The sequence below is a fragment of the Doryrhamphus excisus genome, chromosome 1 (assembly GCF_030265055.1).
Source record: "Doryrhamphus excisus isolate RoL2022-K1 chromosome 1, RoL_Dexc_1.0, whole genome shotgun sequence".
Classification (NCBI taxonomy): Eukaryota; Metazoa; Chordata; class Actinopteri; order Syngnathiformes; family Syngnathidae; genus Doryrhamphus; species Doryrhamphus excisus.
This window is the reverse complement of record NC_080466.1, coordinates 16,256,529-16,275,179: the sequence shown is the minus strand read 5'-3', so window position 1 is coordinate 16,275,179 and position 18,651 is coordinate 16,256,529. Positions and strand designations below refer to the sequence as shown.

General features: G+C 40.3%; 1 protein-coding gene across 7 annotated transcripts in view; it reads right to left on the bottom strand.

The window, feature by feature from the left end:
- Positions 1-2,514: 2,514 nt before the first annotated feature.
- gab1 (GRB2-associated binding protein 1) overlaps positions 2,515-18,651 on the bottom strand; it is a 53,263-nt gene continuing 37,126 nt past the window's right edge. For 3 of the 7 annotated variants that reach the window (XM_058065430.1, XM_058065429.1, XM_058065432.1), the window contains 9 exons: positions 18,119-18,347; positions 15,346-16,031; positions 15,118-15,212; positions 14,152-14,452; positions 11,658-11,750; positions 10,239-10,332; positions 8,236-8,365; positions 4,484-4,612; positions 2,515-3,442 (listed from right to left, as the gene is read on the bottom strand). In XM_058065430.1, coding sequence (XP_057921413.1) covers positions 3,284-3,442; positions 4,484-4,612; positions 8,236-8,365; positions 10,239-10,332; positions 11,658-11,750; positions 14,152-14,452; positions 15,118-15,212; positions 15,346-16,031; positions 18,119-18,347 — 1,916 coding nt within the window. In that variant the 3' untranslated portion in view covers positions 2,515-3,283. The other 4 variants (XM_058065431.1, XR_009128687.1, XM_058065433.1 and 1 more) reach the window with 4 other exon arrangements.

Here is an 18,651-nt window from a genome sequence, read left to right as displayed (position 1 = left end):
GTGGGTGTCGTGTTGGAGGCAAGAGATGACAACGAACTTGTCAGTTATATGGTTTACTCTCAGACCAGTCAGATTACACGGAGCTCCGGGCTCATAAGTCTTTCCCTAACACCTGCAGAGACGTAGGCTTTACTTACAGGTCAGAACAAATGAGTACAGCTAACTGTCCCTGCCCGGTTTTTATTATGCTAAGAAATGTCGGTAGATCTCTGGCGCATCACAGGTGGCCCCCCTCTTCTCCTCGGCCGACGTCTTCTCACCAACGCAGGACGGGCGGGGTGGAGCGGTGGAGCCAGCCGTTATCGACAGGCCATGGCTGCCGACGTCATGCTCTCCCGTTATCTGTTGTTAGTCAAAATTGTGGATGTGTAGTAGAGCTCCGGAACTGTATGTGCCTGAAAGCGATTATGTGTCCTGTGATTTGCCCAAGGCTACTTGGTTGTACTTGATTAAATGTAGTGCATAGTTATATGAGTGAGACACAAGAAATAGGAGACAAACATACATGGACACAAAGAATAGGAGACAAACATATATGAGACACAAAGAATAGGAGACAAACATATATGAGACACAAAGAATAGGAGACAAACATATATGAGACACAAAGAATAGGAGACAAACATATATGAGATACAAAGAATAGGAGACAAACATATATGAGACGCAAAGAATAGGAGACAAACATATATGAAATCCTTCAACACTACATAATGTACACAATACAAACATTTGGTTAGTATTTCGGTTAGAATTAGCAATAGCATATGACTACAATTCAAAATACTGTCATAACTTACATTAATTTTTTTAATCCAGGGTATTATCGAGAAAAAAGTTGGCAAACACTGCATCTTTCGATGTATCTATTGTCTGTATTGAGTATGAAATAACATGGAATACTACCATATTATGTCGGTTGTTCTTGATTTTGACTTGTTTTGAAGGAAGCAGCTGATTGGCTGGCTTATAAATAGGTGCAGGTGTGCTCTGTTCTCTTTCCCCACCCTTCACCTGCAGCAGACTGGGTTCCACCTCGGGTTCCACCATCCATCCTCCAGGGCCACTCAGCTGCTTTGTTGATGGCTTAACTCTTACCAGCAGGTTGGGTTTTTTGTTTTAGTCGTTTTTAGTTCTTCCTTGTTGTGGTGTGGCCGGATGGCCTGTTTTCGGTTTTGTTTACGGATTTAGTTGTGTTTAGTTTTTTATGTTTTTATGGTTTTTTTTATGTTTTTATCTTTTTTTTCATTCGTTCATTTTCTAACATACAATCTCCACACAGAGATGGCCGATCGTGGAATTGAACCCTGGTCTCCTAGCTGTGAGGTCTGTGTGCTAACCACTTGACCGCCGTGCAGCCCCCCTACGAGTTCAGTTAAGTAAAATTACAATAAAGCAAAATGAATTGGCTCCAGACCATTCATTCATTCATTCATTTTCTACCGCTTTTCCTCACGAGGGTCGCTGGAGCCTATCCCAGCTATCTTCGGGCAAGAGGCGGGGTCACCAGCCAATCACAGGGCACATATAGACAAACAACCATTCACAACCATTCATACCTATGGACAATTTGGAGTCGCTAATTAACCTAGCATGTTTTTGGAATGTGGGAGGAAACCGGAGTATCCGGAGAAAACCCACGCATGCACGGGGAGAACATGCAAACTCCACACAGAGATGGCCGAGGGCAGGGACCGAACCCTGGTCTCCTAGCTGTGAGGTCTGCGCACTAACCACCAGACCGCCGTGCCGCCCGGCTCCAGACCAGACCATGAAAAATTAAATTCCACAATATAGGATTAATGTTAATAAACAGAATATTTTCATAGTTTGAGCATAGAATACCTGTATATGAAAATACATTTCTTAACATTAGAGCACAGTCCACATGAAATAACACCTTTACACTTCCATCACTCATTGTTTACAACACATTGTGCAACTGGAGATGGCCGCTACATTTATTTCTTACAACCTCAAGAAGCCAAAAACAGTACCACTTCCACATGGAATGGGAGGAGAGCCTTTTTCCATGGCATATTTCAATGTTTTGGTTAATAATAGAGGTTCTGAAAACCCACATATAGCCAGGAAACGCGTTATTATCATCAATGCGAACAAACCTTTGTTAGAAACATCAATAAAATACACTTCAGAGGTTCGGGGATTTTATTTAGTCCACTTTTACATTTTCTGTCAAGATTAAAAAAAAAAAAAAATGAAAGCAAGCATCGTCCACTTTTGCAGAAACTGCAACAACAAAAAAAAGTGAAAGTGTAAAGTAGATGACTTTCATAGGCACATTGTCAAAAATGATACATGTTAATCTAAATCCATGGCAAAAAAAAAATATATATATGTACAGCAATGACAGCAGATGTCATTTGAGAACGTTCCGGGTGGGAATTCACAGGTTAAGTAAGGCAAAGGATGCAAAGATTTCAGAACTAACAAGCAATTCATGGAAGTCTTGAAGAAAACCGAAAACGACAGAAAAATAAATTAGATAGTGAGTTGTACACTTAGTTAGTATGCATTTTCTTAACAAAAAACAAAAAAAAAACAAAAAAAAAGTACCTGATTTCATCACTCGCTCGTTCTGGCTTTAAAGTTTGATACCGTTGCATAACTTATAGAAAAAGCGTTCTCAAAGCTCACAGTAAATGCGTTCAATCGTCACAATAACCAGCTGAGACAGAAGCAGGATTCTACCCTGCAGAATCCGCACACCTTCCAGTCCGACATGCTAAATATTCCGTACGACTCAAGGACACGTCCTCTGGTTTTTATATACACATAACACTTTTTTTTTTATACACTTGTCGTCCAAAGGAAGTCAAGACTTTAAACACTTGTTAACACCTACAAGTTCTGTCTGTGTTTTAATAAAACAAAAAAAAAATAATAATAATAATCACAATCACTTTCTGCCGTGGTGAAAGATATCAGTGGTGATAAGAAAACGTGGTCCTGCGCTAACAGGCTACACAGCGGCGATGCTAACTAGTAAGGTGTTGACAAATTACGGTTTGTGTTGTTAAAGGTCATTTTATTCACCGCAAGACTTATTTAAGGAAATGTCGACTCGGTGGTGGTCCATTGAAAGTGTCTCACACCCCCGAAAAAGTCCAATGCCGCTTCCCAAAATACCTGCCAACAGCGCTAAGTACTGTACAAAGATGGTGGAGTGGCTAAGGAAAGCCACAGGCTCGGGTACAGAAGTGGTTTGGAGGTTTAGAGAGGGCGGCGTTGGCGTTGGCGGGTGTTCCCGGGTTGGGGGTGGTTACTTGGTTCCTTTGGATGTCGCGTCCGTTTCTGTGGATTGGCGGCCGTCGTTCCACGCCTCCCGGGTGCTCTTGAGGGCTTGTGTCCGTTGCTGGTCAACAACCACGTAGTCGACGCGCTCGTCCGACGCCGCCATGCCAGATCCGTTGCTCTTCATCTGGCAAAGAAAATGACCACACAGTGTGTTTTTTTTTAATTTGTTTTTTTATTTGATGATTTGCGTTATGTGAGGAACATCGATCAATAAAATCTTTGGAGTTGTGAACACGTTCCTATAAATAACGGATCTCAAAAGACAATCTAGCGTTTTGTATCCCCCCAAAAAATATAACATAATGAAATAAAACAAATCATCTAACATCTTGGGTTGAGTTCAAGTCTAATGTTGACATTTTTTTTTGGGGGGGGGGGGGGGGGGGGGGGCGGTGGCAGCAAAATGTGGGGTTGATACTAATAATACACTTTTTCACCTATATCGTATATTTTACAAATAAATAAAATAATTAAAAAAAAAGTCTAACATCTCGGGTTTAGTTCAAGTCCAATGTTGAAATATTTTTTTTTTTTGGGGGGGGGGGGGGGGGGGGGGCAGCAAAATGTGGGGTTGATACTAATAATACACTTTTTCACCTATATCGTATATTTTACAAATAAATAAAATTAAAAAAAATAATAAATTCTAACATCTCGGGTTTAGTTCAAGTCCAATGTTGAAATATTTTTTTGGGGGGGGCGGGGTGGCAGCAAAATGTGCGGTTGATACTAATAATACACTTTTTCACCTATATCGTATATTTTACAAATAAATAAAATAAAAAAATATATAAATTCTAACATCTCGGGTTTAGTTCAAGTCCAATGTTGAAATGTTTTTTTTTTTTGGGGGGGGGGGGGGGCAGCAAAATGGGGGGTTGATACTAATAATACACTTTTTCACCTATATCGTATAATTTACAAATAAATAAAATAAAAAAAAACAACAACAACAAGAAAAAACACCTTAAACTGTATTATGGAAAGCAGGAAGTGAACAAATGTAACAGTTACTGATACCATAAAATAAAAATAAAAAAAAAAACAAAAAAATTTGTTTACACAATATTAACGTGGCCCTTGCACCCTTTCATTTTTCACTATGCAGCCCTCCGTGGAAACAGTTTGGAACCCCTCCCCCCCAACCCTGTGGGTGAATCCTTACCTTCCGAGGTGGAGTCGACTTGCCAGAGTCTAGATCCAAATCCAGGTACTCCACCTGTTTGTCTCCCTTTGGCTTCACCATGGGGCTGCTCCCGCCATCCACGGTCATCGGAGCGCCTAGCTTTGTGTTCTACGGTCGCCAAACAAAACAGCGTGTCAGTGAAGGAAGCGTAGCGCTGGGCTACTACAGGGTTGGACTCCAGTCAAGTTGTGCTGTCACAATAACGACAAACATGTGGTAAGTTATTTTAGGCTTTAGTCCATAAAACTGTGGAACCTCTAAGGTGAGGAAATGAGTGGTTAGCTAATTTCGACACTAGTTAAACTATAAATAAAGATGTGTAACACACGGTAGCAACTGCTGTATGTTCTATTGTTTATTAGCTTAATAGCAACTTATTTTTATTATTTTATTAGTTTATTATACTGTATATGGATTGTTTTGTATTGTAAGCCTTGTATGTAACAAAGCGAGACACATTCATTTGATTTGCCTTTTCATTTCCCAAATATAACACATCATCAAAGGGTAGTTTTTATTTATTTTAGTTTTATTATACCATGGTGATCTTCTTTTTAACACGTATAAGACAGGAAAGAATGTAGAAAAAAAAAGTGAGATGCATGAAGTCGACTTGCTTCTCCTTTTCTTTAAACGCGACATCGATCACGGGTCATCAAAGGGTCATAATTTTTTATTTGTTTTAGTTTTATTATACAACAGTGAACTTATTAACCTGTATAAGACAGGAAAGAATGTAAAAAAAATGAGATGCATGAAGTCGACTTGCTTCTGATTTTTTAAAAATGCAACATCTATCATGTCATCAAAGGGTCAGTAGTTTTTATTTATTTTAGTTTTATTATACAACAGTGAACTTATTAACCTGTATAAGACAGGAAAGAATGTAAAAAAAGTGAGCTGGATGACGTCGACTTGACTGCATATCCCTAAAGACGGCAAGTCTATCACGCGTCGCTAAAGGGTCTGTGTTTTTTTATTTATTTTAGTTTTATTATACAATAGTGAAATTATTAACCTGTATAAGACAGGAAATAATGTATTAAAATTGAGATAGATGAAGTCGACTTGACTGCATATCCCTAAAGACGGCAAGTCTATCACGCGTCGCTAAAGGGTCTGTGTTTTTTTATTTATTTTAGTTTTATTATACAATAGTGAACTTATTAACCTGTATAAGACAGGAAAGAATGTAAAAAAAAAGAGAGCTATATGAAGTCGACTTGACTGCATATCCCTAAAGATGCCATGTCTATCACGCGTCACCAAAGGGTCAGTGGTTTTTATTTATTTTAGTTTTATTATACAACAGTGAACTTATTTAATGTATAAAACAGGAAATCATGTAAAAAAATTGAGATAGATGAAGTTGACTTGACTGCATATCCCTAAAGACGCCATGTCCATCACGCGTCGCTAAAGGGTTAGTGTTTTTTTTATTTATTTTAGTTTTATTATACAACAGTAAACTTATTAACCTGTATAAGACAGGAAATAATGTATAAAAATGGAGATAGATGAAGTCGACTTGACTGCATATCCGTAAAGACGCCGTGTCCATCACGCGTCCCTAAAGGGTTAGTGGTTTTTTAAATTTATTTTAGTTTTATTATACAGCAGTGAACTTATTTACTGTATATGCCAGGAAAGAATGTTAAAAAGGTCAATAAACTTCTCCCGTTTCCCAAAACAGGTCTATCACGTATCATCATAAGGGTCAGTACTTTTTATTTTTATTACTTTTATTACCTGTATTAGCCGTATATATTTATGTCCACCTTGGAGGTTCCAATATAAGTATAATACGTGTAGTGTTGCGTAGATTCTAAAGACACACTTTGATACAAATGTGGCCTTCGTTGGTCTTTTTTTTAAGTAGAAAGAGTCCGAATTGTCTAATATTGTGACAACACTCATGCATTTACGTGTTAATACATCACTACATGTACTCATTAGAACTACAATAGGATGGTGACAAATACTAATAAGTGGTGTAGTGCAGATAAATCCTCTGGATGGCAGACTAATAAAAATAAATAATAATAATAATGGCAACACTGCAGGGCCATGCAAGTTTGAAACCTGGCAACCCTGCTCACCTCCTCTACGCTGTCAAGTTCCTCCACCTCCCTCTTTACGGGGGTGATGGGGACAGTGCAGTAGAAGGACTCCTCTCTACGTAAAGTGGGTGGGTGGGTGGGTAGTAAAAGCCAGCAAAGGAAAGAGGAGGAGAGAGTCGGTCAGGAACAGAAATGCAAGAGGAAATGAGGAACTGAGGATTCAGAAAGCAACACAGGAAGTAGGTCAGAGGCGAGAGCTGGAAAGGTGAACAAAGGGGTTAAAAATATGAAAATATTTTCAATGCAATGCAATAGATTCTGTCCAATTCTCCAGAATGACTTCAATATTTTAAAAGAGCCGACAGAGACAAAAGGAAAAAGGGGTTCCCAAACATCGGGTCAGGGGCCCAAAATTGTCTTTTTTTAAAAAAATCAAAAATCAGGAATTTGTCTATTTACCCGGTAAATGCGCTTTGCATTAAACATAACATTTTCCTCATTTTTCTCAAGCTGCTGCACAATACATACTTAATAGCAATACGTGATGTCATTTTAGTTTGGAACCACTTTTGTCATTTTTGTCAGAGCCCAAAACCTGGAAAAAGCAGAATAAGCAAAAATTGAGAATAAAAGGAATGGCGAACAACAGGAAGTGCAAACTGTAAAGAAGGGGGAAAAAAAACAAAACAAAACGAGGAGTCCATCTGCAGCAGTTTGATGCTGGGTTGGGTTTTGGAGAGGTGAGCAAGGAGTCGGAAAACTGTGGATTAGGGATACAATTGGAATCAAATTACTGCAGTTTTTGAAACTATAAGTAGATATATTAATTGTATTTATATGAATTGTATTCTAATTATATTATAATATATTATAAATGTAATATATGCTGTGCATATTGGATGCCTGTAGTGTAATCTATAGTAATTACATTAATATTATATCAATAATATTATATATATATTTATATAATATTATTGATATATTATATATATAATATATAATAATATTATATGTATAATATTATATATATATTATATTAATATTGTAATTATAGTAATTGTAATCTCCATTACTCAATGTTTCAAATAAATAAATTCTAATTATTTTAGTGTTAGTATTAATTTTATTTTGAGGAATATTTAAATAATAATGCTAAAAATATTCCCTTTAAATGACCAATATACTATATTAATTGTATTGTAATTATATTATAAATGTAATATATGCTGTGCATATTGGATGCCTATAGTGTAATCTATAGTAATTATATTAATATGATATATAATATATAATATTTATATATATTATATATATAATATTATTTATATAATAATATATAATAATAATATATATATATATAATATATATATTATATTATTTATATAATAATATATAATATATATATTAATTATATTGTATTCTATATATATTGTAATTATAGTAATTGTAATTACAATTGTAACATTCATTACTCAATGTTTAAAATAAATAAATTCTAATTATTTTAGTGTTGGTATTAATGATATTTTGAGGAATATTTAAATAATAATGCTAAAAATATTCCCTTTAAATGACCAATATACTCAAGCATACAAAATCAAATGACATTTGACATTGCGGATGCTTCCATAAATAGTCTTAGGTTTAGAAGATAAGTTGTGTGTTACATACTGGTTCATCTGACTGGTTCTTCATATTAGAGAGCATGGCTACATAATTCTCATCACTGTCCTCGGAGTCAGTGCTGGAGGCCGTGCTATGCACTGATGGGGGTCTGGCGGGCATGGGGAACCTAGAGAGACTGAGCAGCATTCACAATGTTTACACACACACACACACACACACACACAAACACACAAAGTACTCTCCTCTGATGGCCGTATAACATAACAACAAACAAGACATCAAACTGCGGCGGCCATAAGAGTCCCTGCAATAACCGAGTACAGAAATAAGATGGACCTCAACCTGAGGGGTAAGCTGAGCCGGGGGAAAAAAAGCTTTGAGTGTTGTTATGTAAGCGATGGGGGAGATCCCAAACATCCCGTTTGATGGTGAGTGATGTTGTGGTCACAAAGACAACTACACTAATGCATGGAAGGGGGTTAGCGCCTACTCTCGTGTCGGCTTACAAGGGTGTGCTCACACCGGGACAGAAAGCAACGTTTCACTAGGAACACTGTCCAAATATCACGGTTGTCTTCCAAATAGCCACGTTTACATGGACCCAAATATTCCAATTCTATTCAGGTTATTTGCTCAAACGGAAAAGAATGTAACCTTTGTATACACCTCATTCCCAAAGAAAAGCGCCAATCCCAATGAATATATACTCGGATTCCCAGGGGTGGAATATTCCTTTCCCCAATCCGATTGAGGTATCTTGTATCCGCTCAATCGGAAAGTTGTCAGACTGCGTTCTTTTTCTTCTTCTGTTGTTTATTGGCGGTTGGCAAGCAGCTTTCGTGTGCATAAGCGCCATCTGTGGAACAGAATCTAAACCCTTCTATACGCCATTCACAAGTCCAGTTTTATTAAAAAAGGAAATACATATCTATATAAAACATGTCTCGAGTTTAATTATAAAATATTAGAAAGATAGAATTTTATTTTTTCCTGTTTAAGTTCTTTCAGCGAATGCTGAGATATGACGTAACACGCAGCTCCAGACGTTCTTCAGTTTTAAAAATGAAGGCGAGCAATCGGCACTGGACTGCTGCGGAAAGTTTGTTTTTGATTCAAACTAAATTTCAAGACTGGAACGAAGGAAAAACTGGCAATACGGAGTTATTCCAACAAGTGAAAGAAAAACTGGAGGAAGTCGGTATCACGTGATGTTGGTGTTTACGTTTTACTGCGCATGCCCCATTGACTATTCTGGTTGATTATAGCGCCGCATGTAAACACGCCATTGGAATATTCCTTTTCCATGTATACCATTGATCATGATCAATGATCATCAACTTGGTTGTATGGCGGTCAAGTGGTTAGCGCGCAGACCTCACAGCTAGGAGACTCAAGTTCAATCCCACCCTCGGCCATCTCTGTGTGGAGTTTGCATGTTTTCTCCGGGTACTCTGGTTTCCTCCCACATTCCAAAAACATGCTAGGTTAATTAGCGACTCCAAATTGTCCATAGGTATGAATGTGAGTGTGAATGGTTGTTTGTCTATATGTGCCCTGTGATTGGCTGGCCACCAGTCCAGGGTGTACCCCGCCTCTCGCCCGAAGACAGCTGGGATAGGCTCCAGCACCCCCTCGTATGGATAAGCGGTAGAAAATGAATGAATGAATGAATATTCTCGAGGTACTCCGCTTTCTTCCCATATTCCAAAAATATTCATGCTAGGTTAATTGTCATCTCTAAATTGTCCATTGTTTGTCTATATGTGCCCTGTGATTGGCTGGCGACCAGTCCAGGGTGTACCCCGCCTCTTTCCCATAGTCAGCTGGGATAGGCTCCAGCATAGCCAGCATAGAAGATGGACGGCTGGGTTTTCTTATATTGATAGTCATATATTGAGTAGTAACACTGTAGTAGTAGTACTAGTAAAAGTACTGAAGCTCAGTACTTAAAGATTGGCCAACACGTGTGAACACACCCTTGGTTGTTTTCACTAAGGTTATATTACAAAACAAAATAAGACAACAAGAACATTATGAACAATACTTACTCCCGTGCGAAGGACCGAGTGACGGGCGAGCGGACAGGCGTGCATGGCTCCTCCCATTCTGGCAGTGGTTTGATCTCCAATGGAGCTGGTTTTCCTAAAGCATGGAACACACAGTGACAAAGTGATGGGTAACTTCTGTCTTTAACCAGGCTTGTTAGTAGTGTTTGGTAAACGTACAACAAGAAAAAGACTCATTATAAGATGTTTGTATGGAAAGAAGAAAAACAAGATTGAGTATGTGATTAAATGTTGAATGATAGTAACTCAGTCATGAAACATTCAGTGTCCCGTATTGCCCCCCCCCTTTCCCTCAATCCAACACGACTACTTGGATGACTTGGTCAGTACTGGCTTTAACAGCTTGTTATTTTCATTGGCCTGTGGCCCACGCTAAAAATAAACAAGAAAATACAAGCAGGTAGGTTAAATGAATAACTATTTATAATTAAATTAAATTAAATTAAATTTTACATTTACATTTATTTATTTAATATTATTTATTTATTTATTTATATTATTTGCATTTATTTAAATATAAATAAATATAATTTTAATATAAATTTAATTTAATTATATTATTAATTAATTAATAATATATTTAAATATATTTAAATTATATTACTTTAATCTAATTTTATTTAATTATTAATTTAATTTATATTTAAATTATATTTATTGATATTTAAATAAATGTAAATAATGTAAAATTTTAATTAAAGAAAGTAATTTAAATAAATTTATATTTATTTAAATTTTATTATTATATTTAATTTAATTTAGTTACATTTAATTTAGTTAAATTAAATTAAATTATCATGTTTTTGCTGTTTGTGTTTGTCCAAAATAACTTAAAATGTTCTGAATGGCTTTGGGTGAAATTTTCAACAATTTGTCGGAAATTGGTTAAGAAAGAACTGACAAAATTTTGAGGGCGACCCGGGTCACCATCTGGACCCAGAAATATTCACTATTCACATTGCAAGATCATTTTCAGCATTTCTGCATATAATTCCACAAAAGTGGAATGAGTGGAATTAAATAATTTACAATATGTTGAGGGACAAAAAAAAAAGCTGAGGGCCGAAATGGCCCCTGGGCCACACTTTGGACACCCCTGACTTATGGCTTCTATGTAAAAGTGGAAATCAACACACAAGTTAGCAATTTAAAAGTGAAGAAATGTCAGTAAGGGCGGTATTTTTGAATGAAAAAGTTAGTGGAGTGACATTGGAAGGTACGTTATGGACATGTTTCCGTGAGCCCAACAACACGAGTACTCCAGTATGCATGACAATACTAAAGCTTATCTGGTTGGGGGGAGAGGGTGCAGTACACCAAAGAAGATCCTGACATGCAAGAAAGTCAAGTAGAAGAAGAAAGGTCAAAGAAGACACGTCGGGTTCAGTGTGAAGTACCTACCCTTACGTCGTCCCCTTGGGAATTCACCTACAGTTTGGGAGTCGGTTCGCTCTAAACCGACTCCTTTTTCTCTTATTACTTTAGGACTCTGACCTGATTGGTGAAAGAAGATGTTGCTTAATCATTTCAAATCACAAGAAGATACTGGAAATACGATGATATCAACTTCCATGCACATTTCACGTACACCCAGATAGATTTTTTTTTTTTTTAAATGATCACCATGACAACACAAAAGACCCATGCTTCCCAAACATGCAACCACGGCTTCTTCCCACAGAAAGACTGACGCGACAGCTGTGCATGCATGACAAGCTGTCTGTAAAGCACGGAGCGTCCACGGAGGCGATGTCGAGGTGAGAATGGACGCATCCGTCACACACACGGCTGCTTTTCACATTCAGCGCACTAAAGCAGGACGGACAAAACGTGCCACAATCAAGGTGATTGGGAGAGATGCTTTAGAGGAAAACACATAATAACAAACATATGTTATTAATATACTGTATATTACATACACTACCGCTCAAAAGTTTGGGATCAATTGGAATTTTTTTTGTCCAGTTTTTTTTTTGGCAGTCCTGCTATGAAGTCCAGAATCCCGAAGTCGCCCCTTCACTGTTGATACTGACCCTGGTGATTGACGGCTACTATTTAGTGCAGCTGCCAGGTGACGACCTGTGAGGCGTCTTTGTCTTAAACTACACACTCTCAGATATTTGTGCAGCGTTTTTCTGTCCTAGTTAGACCCAGTTTGTGCTGCTCTCTGAAGGGAGTAGTTAACAGCATGGTAAGAGATTTTAGTTTTAGTTTAGATTTTTTAGATGGCTTTTCTAATCATCTATTAGCTTTATAAAATGATGAACTTGGATTAGCAGCCATATTAGGAGATTGATGCAGAGGACTGACAGTTGTTGATAGTAGGCCTCTAAGCAAAAATATACATCCTTCTTTAAAAATCATCTCATTCATTTCAATTGTTTGTGAAATGCATGAAAATGTGTTTTTCTTTGGAAAACACACTCTCAGATATGTCTTCTTGCACAGTTCTGCAGCGTTTTTCTGTCCTTGTTAGACCCAGTTTGTGCTGCTCTCTGAAGGGAGTAGTTAACAGCATGGTAAGAGATTTTAGTTTTAGTTTAGAATTTTTTAGATGGCTTTTCTAATAATCTATTAGCCTTATAAAATGCTGAACTTGGATTAGCAGCCATACCAGGAGATTGATGCAGAGGACTGACAGTTGTTGATAGTAGGCCTCTATGCAAAAATATACATCCCTCTTTCAAAATCATCTCATTCATTTTCATTGTTTGTGAAATGGATTAAAACATTTGTGAAATGGAAAAAAAATGTTTGTAAAAAGCATGAAAATGTGTTTTTCTTTGGAAAACAAAGACATTTGCAAATGATCCTAAACTTTTGAGCGGTAGTGTATATCTTGCGATAAATGAGGGAACACTGTAATTGAGGGGCTGTTTCCCAAATATGAAAAATCATGATATATGACAAGAACTATAATAAGTGCATGAGAAAGTGGAAAGCAAAAATTAGCTCCTTCACCATACGGTCATTTATAAACAAGTATATTGTACAAGACAGCAGAACAACAGAACCAATGTTGTAAGATCAGCCAGGAGCTGATTCATTTTAATTGTTTATGAAATGCATGCAAATGTGATTTTCTTTATTCTTGATTTGTTTATTTATTTTTCATCTTATTTTGTGTAGAAAAAATAAAAAGTAAGATATTTGACAACAGTGGAATGTTTTATCAGAGCTTTAGTTATATTTAAGTTTATTCATTTTTCTGTTTTTAATAAATGCGTTTTTTTTTGTTTTTGTTTTTTTTGGAAAACCTGATGCGGCCCCAGTCTCGCCCAGACCCTAGCACCAGTGGCCCCCAAGTAAATTGAGTTTGAGACCCCTGCCCTACGGCAATCTGGGAATATCTTTGGGAATAGACCGAATTCTTAGCATGCACGTAACTGTGAATAACAATAACTGCAATTGTGAATTCCACTTCCTGGCGAGCTGAAGCGGACTGGATTTGTCAAGTCCTCTTCCCTGACGGTCCTGCTTGTGGTTTGCATTACTCAGCGTTTGAGTCCGCCCAGATGGTAATCCAGCCCACCAACACCACCACCACCACTCCTTGCTATTAGGTCCTCTCATCAAAGAGCTCCATTCACATCCAGCAAACAAAGGGGACAGAGGTGACCACTCCGAGTCCGGTCACCCCTTGGCACTGGGTAAAACTCGCCCCCCTCTCCAAAAACAGTATGCAGGGCCTCTCGAGTTCAGGACCAACAAAAAGCCTTTTTCGACAATGTAGCGAGTGTGAAACTCATTGAAGTGATGTAATAAGATGAGCACAGTGGAGGCTGGCGGTTAGTACATGCAGTACATGTAGTACATGTAGTACATGTAGTACAGTGACAACATAAAAGCAGCACTCAAACGCTAGCATGCATCCCCCAAAAACGGTCGCGCTCACCTTTGCGATCCGGTTTAAGATTCCGGTCCACAGGCGGCGGCTGGCAGTCGCTGAGCAAAGGCCTCCGAGGGGGGGTCTTGGGGCTGGAACGGAAACCCATGTGGGCAGGCGGCGGGACCTGCTTTCCCAGCGATGAGAACTCCATGGTGCTCGGGGTCATGGGCACATAGTTGGTTTCGTGCACGGGCTCCGACAAGCTGCCCGAGTGGTGGTGGGATGGGGAATTGGCACTCATGGGTACGTAGTTCTGGTCTACCTCTTCCGTGGACTGGCTGCCCACCGGCATCATTCCTTTATTTTTCTACAACGACACACCCAAAGATCAGCAAACTGATGGGGATGTCACACAACTTCAATCCGAACTAATCCGACTCCAAATTGTCCATAGGTATGAATGAGAGTGTGAATGGTTGTTTGTCTATAGACAATTTGGAGTCGCCAATTAACCTAGCATGTTTTTGGAATGTGGGAGGAAACCGGAGTACCCGGAGAAAACCCACGCATGCACGGGGAGAAAATGAAAACTCCACACGGAGATGCCCGAGGATGGAATTGAACCCTGGTCTCCTAGCTGTGAGGTCCTCGCGCTAACCACAAGTCCGCCATGCAGCCCAAATCATACATATTTTAGCTAATGTTACTTACTTTGTAAAATACCGTTCTAGTTTGGTGACTCCACACAAATCATGTGCATGGCAAGTTTTGCGCTCAGCCGAAACGCCTTTTTCGGATTTCAGGATGATTACACTAACCACTCGTCCACCGTGCAGCCCAGAGAAAATTAAATTAATGTTTTTGTATCTTTTCATTGGACTTTTTATTAAAAATAATGTTAAAATCTCGCCTCGTCTCTTTTTCGGAGACACGATCTCGTATATCGTCCCGTCATTCCGGCATACCATAATAGCCACAGCACAGGGGAATGTTTGCATTCTACTACCACAGTCTTCTTAAATAAAAACGTACAAAGTAGCTGTTGAAGCTCTCATTGAAGTCGAACGAGCAACTCTTGTCAGACGGGAATGATCTGGGAATGTCATAGCAGTCCTGGGAGCCAAAATCTAAAGGGAAAAAAAAAGACATTTCAAGTGTGTGGGTGTCAGTATAGGATATTTAACTAAATATAAAAAAAACCCCAAATAATACTATATAAATACTATATAAAAATAAAAATACCCAAATACCCAAACCGACCTTTGCGTATGCGTGAGCAGTCCACGGTTCCGATGGTGTTGCTGCGTAAAGCTTTATTTCCAGCGCTAGTAGGCACACAGTAGTTTCCGTCGGTCTCTGAGGCCGAGCGAGGCACAAAGTAATTGTCTGTAGGTGAACGCTCCGCAGGTGGGGGCGGGGGTCCCAAGGTGGAGCTAAGCGATGGCTTGGGTGGCCTGGGAGGAGGCACTACGTCGCCCTCTGAGCCCCCTACTCCTGCAGAGGATAAGGTTCGGGGGACTTGATAGGTCGAGTTAGCGCCAGGGGTCGGCGGGATATCATAGCTGATGGACCGGTTACGCATCTGCGTTTCCACAGAGGCTTTCCGTGAAGGCGTGTTGAAGACGTAAAGTTCAGAGCTGTCGCCGCCACCGCCGGCGTCCGGGTGGGTCGTCGGGGAGGACGCCGACTTGGGGAGCAGTACTGTGTCCTGAGAGTAGCTGCGGGGAAGGTGGTAGAGGCCATTGTCGCTTAACATGGATGCTCCGCGCGACGGCGGCGAGTCGTAGAGGGACGAGGCGGACGCCGGGGCCTGGTGCTGCGGGAAGTAGCCATTGTGTGAGGTATGTTTGGCCGAGGAGGTGGAGGAGGTGGGCGTGCGGTGAGTGGGGAGGTTGTCGTTCAGGTCAGTCTCAGAGGAGGTAGACTTGGAACACTCGGCATGGGCTCTAAGAAGACAACACAAGAAGCAACTTAGAAGGACTGTCACTGTATTGGGGGGTGGGGGGGTGGGGGTTATTTACTTAACTGGAAGTCCAAACAATACAGTGTTCGCTCGCTACATCGTGAAACGCGCATTGTGCTCTGCGTGTTTGTTGTGTATTAGAGTGATCTTTCAACACTGTGTTGGATATGTTTGTTATTGTATTTACTATTACTACCAGTAGAGTGTGCTGCATACTCAAGTGAGAGTTGAAGACGTGTCCAGTTTGTCTCAGAACCGCCCAATGTGCTGTGTGTTCTGATTGGCTACAGAACACTGTCAATCAATCAATCAATCTCCTTCGTGCAAGACTGCCTGTTTCCTGTTGCCAGCTGCTATCAATCGCACAAGCTGAATGAAGGCACAAGTTACGCGGCTGTAAATGGTTCGTGGAAGACAAAAAGGAGGAATATGTTTTAACGAGGATACAAAAACGCGACAGTCAAACTGCACCAGAACAGGCCACAATCAGAGGAGTGAATGGGCGAGTCACTTAATTTCTTATGTCAAGTGTCATAAGTTCATTCATTCATTGATTTTCTACCGCTTTTTCCTCACGAGGGTCGCGGGGGTACTGGAGCCTATCCCAGCTGTCTTTGGGCGAGAGGCAGGGTAAGCCCTGGGGCACATATAGACAAACAACCATTCACACTCACATTCATACCTATGGACAATTTGGAGTCGCCAATTATGTCGCCTAGCATGTTTTTGGAATGTGGGTGGAAAACGGAGTACCCGGAAAAAAACCCACGCATGCACGGGGAGAACATGCAAACGCCACAGAGAGATGGCCGAGGGTGGAATTGAACCCTGTTCTCAGAGCTGTGAGGTCTGTGCGCTAACCACTTGACCGCCGTGCAGCCTGAACAATTATTCATTCATTCATTCATTTTTTGCCACTTATCCTCACGAGGGTCGCGGGGGGTGCTGGAGCCTATCCCAGCTGTCTTCGGGCGAGAGGCGGGGTACACCCTGGACTGGCGGCCAGCCAATCACAGGGCACATATAGGCAAACAACCATTCACACTCACATTCATACCTATGGACAATTTGGAGTCGCTAATTAACCTAACCTGTTTTTGGAATGTGTGAGGAAACTGGAGCACCCGGAGAAAACCCGCGCATGCACGGGGAGAACATGCAAACTCCACACAGAAATGGCCGAGGGTGGAATTGAACCCTGGTCTCCTAGCTGTGAGGTCTGTGCGCTAACCACTCGACCGCCATGCAGCCTAAACAATTATTAATATTATTCAATTATTATTATTCATTCATTCATTCATTTTCTACCGCTTATCCTCACAAGGGTCGCAGGATGTGCTGGAGCCTATCCCAGCTGTCTTCGGGCGAGAGGCGGGGTACACCCTGGACTGGCGGCCAGCCAATCACAGGGCACATATAGACAAACAACCATTCACACTCACATTCATACCTATGGACAATTTGGAGTCGCTAATTAACCTAGCATGTTTTTGGAATGTGGGAGGAAACCGGAATACCCGGAGAAAACACAGGGAGAACATGCAAACTCCACACAGAGATGGCCCAAAGTGGAATTGAACCCTGGTCTCCTAGCTGTGAGGTCTGCGTGCTAACCACTTGACCACCGTGCAGCCTGAACAATTATTACTTAATTTAATTATTAATTTAATATTACAACTTTTATGCCATGCACACAAATGTTGTTGGTTAGTTTCGAAAAAAAACTAGTTAGTTTGACGGCAAAACATGTCACATGATTAAATAAATTGATGGATGGTTCAAAAACACTTGCTGATTTTTGTGTTTTGTTTTTGTTTGGTGGTCTTAGCAGGGTGAGACACTCCACGCAAGCAGACTGGCGGGACCACTCACAGAGAAAGAGTCCTGCTCTCGCACTCCTCCAGGAGCAAATACTCCTGGTCTCCTTCCAGAGAGCATTGAAGCGGCACTGAGCTACACAAAGGCCAGCGGGCACAGAGACAAAGAGTGGCAGTCGGGATAGAAAGCGCAGAAAAGAAAAAAAAAAAAACCTTGTCTCGCAGGTAAACGTGAGACGTGAATCGCCATTACCTGTTAGGGTCCGGCTTCTTGCTCTCACAGTTGACCAGCCATAAGTAATCCTGGGGCTCCTCCGTGCTGGACTGGGAGTCCAGATGCCGAACGCTGACCGGCTGGTAGGGAGGGGGCACCGTGGACAACACTGCTGCTGCAGGACCCACGATGTTACCCAACGCCGCATGCGGGGGAGTGTCCACCACCAGGCCCCCGATGGCTGACTGGTGGGCGGCTTTGGCAGCCTCTGGAAGAGAAAGCCATGAGATCATTAAATCACAATAAAATATAATAACATCATGGTGATAAAACACATGTGTGGCGCCCCCTATGGTTTGGGGTCAAAATTCTTTGGAAGGCATGCTAGCATACATGTAATACAGATTTTATTTGACAAATGCGCAATGGACAATTCGTTGCAGAATCTCTGAGGTGCCAAGGTGTTTTGCTTGACGGTGGCCATATTTGTCAGAATCGCCTTTATTGTCATTAGCCACGTTTACATGAGGAGTTTTTCTCTTTCCGAATGGAATCTTTCCGAAAGCAATGGT